Genomic DNA, 5,545 nt, shown 5'->3' on the forward strand with positions numbered 1-5,545 from the left:
GTAGTATGGGTAGTTACTGCTGTGCTTTAAAGAGTTCATACTGGGATTATTAACATGTGAGTCTGTGCCCTGTGAGGTAGGCCGCACACCGACATGCGTCAAGACACGAAGTCTCCGACATGACGCAAAGAAAGGAGCAAGCACAGTTGGAACGAATGAGATTATGAAAACCGCCGCACACAGGTCTGAGTCATGATGCTGACGTCAGCTTCATGCTGTAGGCACGTGCAGCAAGACTCGGCCTGTTCCATTCCTGTGCGTCAAGGCTCAGACATCAGTACTCAAGCAACAGCACCAGTGTACGTTATCGGCATGAGTGAAGAGCAAATAAATATTAAAATAGTGCAGGCGATTGAGAAATTCCCGGTAATATACGATTATTTGTCCCCGGGCCACTCAAACAAGGACGAGGTTGATAAAGCTTGGCATGCAGTTTCAAAAGAAGTAAACATAGATGGTAAGTGCACTGATTAATTTTATTTTAATGAGCTAATGACTGAATTAACTATTATACACATTGAGCATAAGCTCGTTTCGTACAAGTCTGCTCTCACTCACACATAAAACGAAAAGATTTATGTTAAAATGTACTTGTTCTGCCAATGAAGAGCTACATTTGGTTTCAAAAAGTAAGAACATAAATGGTTCCTCATTTCAACGGTCTCAGTAGATGCTCTTCTGCAGCAGGGCTGCAAGTTTTGAAATATAGATTCACAGCTGCCTTCCTCATGGTCATCATCTTCACCTAGACTCTGCTCACTAGATAAGCCGTCCTTTAACCTGATGAAGTTATGGAGGACACATTGCCCGTATTATAGTGTCTGTTTTATTTGGTCTACACACTATAGCCGTTCCATGAATTCTGAATTTTGAGGCAAGCATACCGAACGCACACTCTACACTCTTTCGGGCTCTATTAATTCTATAGTTGAAAATCCTTTCATTTGTGAATTCTCTGCGGGGATAGGGCCTCATAATGTGTCTCTGCAATGAAAAAGCTTCATCACCCACGAAAAAATATGGAAATGGAGTACAGTCATCTTCATCTGCAGGAAGTTTGTTAGGGCCGGATATATTCAGCGTTCCTTGCTGAAGATTCCTACTGAAAGCTGAGTTTCGGAAGACAGCACCATCACTGTTTCGACCATAATCACCAACATCTACGGAAATAAATAGTCCGTCCGCATCAGCTACAGCTAATAGGACAATAGAAGAATAAGCCTTAAGGCGCGTCCACATTACTCGTGCTCGTGCTCGCCAGGCTTGTGCTTGTCGGGAGACTCGTCTGGCTTTTACTTGTGCTCGTAAATCTTCGTCCACACTACTTCAGTTGCTCGCCAGGCTTCGGCGAGTGAGGATACGTACATTTACTCATAGTGTGTATAGGCTGTAGTCGTATTTTAATTTATTGGCTATAGTTTTTAAATTTAAAATTTGCTTGTCTTGTGACTTGTCGTATCGTCCACATTACTCTCGAGCATAGCGAGTCACACGAGAACGAGTAATGTGGACGCGCCTTTATAATTACAGAAGGCGGAACCACTTTTATTGGGGCACTGAACACGGATTTGCTTCCCTTCTGTGGAGGCAGTGCAGTTCGATGTACATTCGAGAGCTCCAATTATCTATCAGAAATAGTTTTCCGCAGCTCTTCTGATGGAACTGGCATAAATTCAGGCTGTAACGCAGTCCATACTGCACAACAAAAATCTTCCACAATTTTACCTACCGTTGTTTCACCTCTTTTAAACTGAAAGCATAAGCATCTATAGCTGTTTCCAGTAAAAGTAAAGTAAAGGTATCCCTGTAACAGGCAGTGGAGGCCCATAGGGTTGTGAGACGTCGAGGCTCCCACATTAAGCTAAGCTTAAGCATCTAAAGCTGTTTCCAGTAAAAGTAACTAAGTAAAAGTGTCCCTGTAACAGGCAGTGGAGGCCCATAGGGTTGTGAGACGTCGAGGCTCCCACATTTCTCACAGATGGAGGTAAGGTTGTCAGCCTTACGCGCCGGCCGCCCTTTACCCCCTGGAATATTCCTGGTACTCATTTCTGCTAGAGGCTGAGTCAGTCCCAGGGCCATAGTGCGGCTGGAAGGCTTAGGTCAATTGAAAAAAATCCACCTCATCGGGATTCTATCCCGCGACCTTCCGGTTTGTAGCACAGTGCCTCAGCCAACAACGCTACCGCGTGCCCCCTTCCAGTAGCTAAGTATCTGAAAAAAAAAAGAAACATGTATTTATATTACAGTTAACTCTTGCAAAGAAAAATGGAGGAACTGCAGAAACTGCTGGGCCAGATATTTAAGACAGACTCCTGTCAGTGGTTCTGCTGCCAGACCCAAGAAGCCATACTACCTAGCAGAATACTTGGCTTTTCTGACTCCGTTTACGAAGTCACGAAGGTAGGGCAACATGTTTATTATTTTAGATGGGTGGGGGATTTTATAATTGAGTTATTTCTTTACTTTCCTTCATTATACTTTCTTGCACAACCGCTATTAATGAATTTTCAAAGTGGACGATTTAATTCTAGGCAGCTGGGATCTATGGAGATTCATCCAACAACAAAGGAGCTTTCTCCCAAAATAGAAGAAGGGCCTGTATCTCCCGCCACCACAGAAGTACAGAATGTGAGCGACCATGAAGAAATGCAACCGGTACCTCCACCACGCGAAATTCGCAAAAAGAGGGAAAGATCCAAAGTGGATATTGATGAGGTTTTCATCTCATACCTAGAAACGAAAGCGAAAAGGGTACCTGGAGAAGAGTCGGACAATCCAGACCTCTGCTTTTTCAAAAGCCTTTTGCCGGATGTCGCCAAATTAACACCTGCCCAGAAGAGCGCATTCAAACTATTTCTTCAACAAAACTTACATGACATGTTGTACAGCTCGTCCGCTGATTTTCATAATACGAGTAATGTGAATCAGGCTGGCCCTTCCACTTCCCTATATCACTATTTAAATGTGAGTCAGTCCGGCAATTCTTCAGGCTCTTGTACACCATTGCCCTCCCCACGTGATGAAGTGTAGCTGGACGTTTCGATCCTAGTTATCAGATGTGAGTTGCCAGCATTCCATTGAAAACTGTGGCCTTTTCTAGGTTAACGTACTCAAAATTTTGGGTAATTAAAATTAAATATTATTATCAACAGTAGGGGACACTTTCACAGTGAAACGATTCGATCATGTCTAATGAACATTTAAAATAAATATGTACAATTTGGCGCACATGTTTTGTGATTTCTTTCTATTTTTATTAATTAATGGTAATACATTAATGTTATAAGTAGCCGTTCATCAGCACTAATAGCTTTCCTACAGTTTGTATCCTGCTTCTTCGATTGTGGCGAAACTCTCTGAAGAAGTTTCTTATAGGATTCTGGGGACATTCACCGGATCCTTTAACAAGTCTCGCGCTAAAACGTTGAGCACACGACTCATTAAAGTCATGAATCCACTTCCTTTTCCTTCTTCTGCGTAATTTAAGCCACATTTGCATTAAAATATCTTCTTCACTGGACGACGTCATGTCATCAACAAGAGAAGATGTGATAAGACTCAGACACGTGCTGCTTCGGTGTGCGGACTCGAGTCTGAAGCAAGACTGCGTCTTTTGTCTCATGTCTTGATGCTTGTCTTGACGCAGTTGGTGTGCGGCCGCCCTGAATGCCCTCAAGAAAAGAACTCATTCTTTCTTTAACACCTTAATCTGTGGTTTTTCAAACTGTAGGTCACAACTCCCAAAGGATCTCCAAATTCTCAAGAATTATTCAAAATACATGCTGTATCTACGTACAATTTTGGCAAATCGATAAATTTTATTGTAGCTGGAACCGGCGAAACATTTGGGGAACTATTTCATGACTGCAAAGGAACATTTGTAAGTAATTTACTCTAAGCGTAGGGAGGTTGTGAAGCTATTTAGGGAACTACTGTCACCATACAGCTTGATAAGACCCCGTAGTATTTATAGTTGCATGACTGGAATCATGGCCAGGGTTCCATATGCTGACTGTGCAGTTTCATGTTCTTCCTGAGTCTGCACAGAGAATATGCCACGACCGTCCATTTTTGGCTTCTTCATACATATATAGCCATTGAATCCACTGAACTAATGAAGAAGCGTAGAATATTCATCACACTACCAAATCAGTCTATATATGGTACAATAGGTCAGAAGTGGCCGCAGTACAAGGGACTTTTTTTATTGCTAGTGGGGTGGGACTAAGTCCCTTGTACTGCGGCTACTTCTGGCCTATTGTACCATACAAGGGACTTAGTTCCACCCCACTAGCAATAAAAAAAGTCCCTTGTGCTGCGGCCACTTCTGGCCTATTGTACCATACAAGGGACTTAGTCCCACCCCACTAGCAAAAAAAAAATCAGTCTATATAGGACTACAGCCATTTATGGTAACAAAGTTACAAAAGAGCAAGAGTTTGGAAACGGTTGGCCTCTTTGCATGGCACGACAACATTGGAAAGGATGTACCTCGCACAAAATTACCAACGGCGGTTTTTGTGGTTTATTAAGCTAGCCTAAAAATGTGAATAATTAAATGCAAAATTAGTGAACTTAACAATATCTGTGGAAAGGTGATGGGATATGCGGACAATTTCATTTTTGGCTTAATATAGATCGGTCTGCTATGGATCAGTGTGGATAAAAGTGGAACTGTTCAATCTGTGAAACTAGGGTTTGTTATGTAGCAATATGACTGCAAACAGATTGACAAAAAATTGTGGTTAAAGTCTCCTATATGAAATTTAAACAAGATCTGTGAAATGTAGAAAATTGCATTTATGGCCTTATGTAACATACGATTTATTATGGATCAATATGGCTGAAAATCGGAATTGCCTTACAATTTTGGGTGAAATTCCCCCGTATTATTTTCAACAATATCCATTTAAGCAGTTTATGGGGTACATGGAAAAGTCCGTTTACGACCAGTCTTGGTTGTGTTTCAGTATGGGTGAAAATTGGAATTGCCTGACAGCTCTGAGTGAAAAACACCCCATCAAATTTTAAGAAAATCGTCCAGCGGTACAGTAGCTGATACGTCTCAGACAGACAGATGGACAGACATGTCAGCCACATAAGGCGTCTGTTTTTAGTTTTTACACAACGCCTAATAAGGAGCATGAGCTGGTGAAAGAATATATATGTGCTGGGAGCCTATGTTGTAATGTACAAGAGACCGTGATGACCTTCGGGTTATAGCAGCACAAAGTAGTCAATTTACTGATAATAAATACTAGTTGTAAACATTAACAACAACAATAATAACATTAACAACAAATACCCTTTGTTTCTGTACACTTTTGAGTTACGTATAGTCACCAGTACAGACGTTAAAATATTCAAGGGCGTCTTATGCTCTAGATAGGCCTAATGAACTTATATCTTACATTACCGTGACAAGTTTATCCGCTATTTTGCGAAGTTCTACTAACAGAAGATTAAATTTATGATGATGGTAGTGGTGGTGGTGGTTATTGTAATCGTGTTAATAATTATGGCCTTGTTTGTAGTAGTACATATA

At 41.4% G+C, this 5,545-nt stretch overlaps 1 protein-coding gene across 1 annotated transcript; it reads left to right on the forward strand.

Annotated features, from left to right (window-relative positions):
* Positions 1–232: 232 nt before the first annotated feature.
* On the forward strand, positions 233–3,499 carry LOC111870261. The gene is made up of 3 exons (XM_023862388.2): positions 233–457; positions 2,247–2,400; positions 2,532–3,499. The coding sequence occupies exons 1-3, from the start codon at positions 313–315 to the stop codon at positions 3,028–3,030; spliced, it is 798 nt and encodes a 265-aa protein (XP_023718156.1). The 5' UTR covers positions 233–312; the 3' UTR covers positions 3,031–3,499.
* Positions 3,500–5,545: the final 2,046 nt, after the last annotated feature.

Source organism: Cryptotermes secundus, unplaced genomic scaffold (assembly GCF_002891405.2).
Source record: "Cryptotermes secundus unplaced genomic scaffold, Csec_1.0 scaffold1314, whole genome shotgun sequence".
Taxonomy (NCBI): domain Eukaryota; kingdom Metazoa; phylum Arthropoda; class Insecta; order Blattodea; family Kalotermitidae; genus Cryptotermes; species Cryptotermes secundus.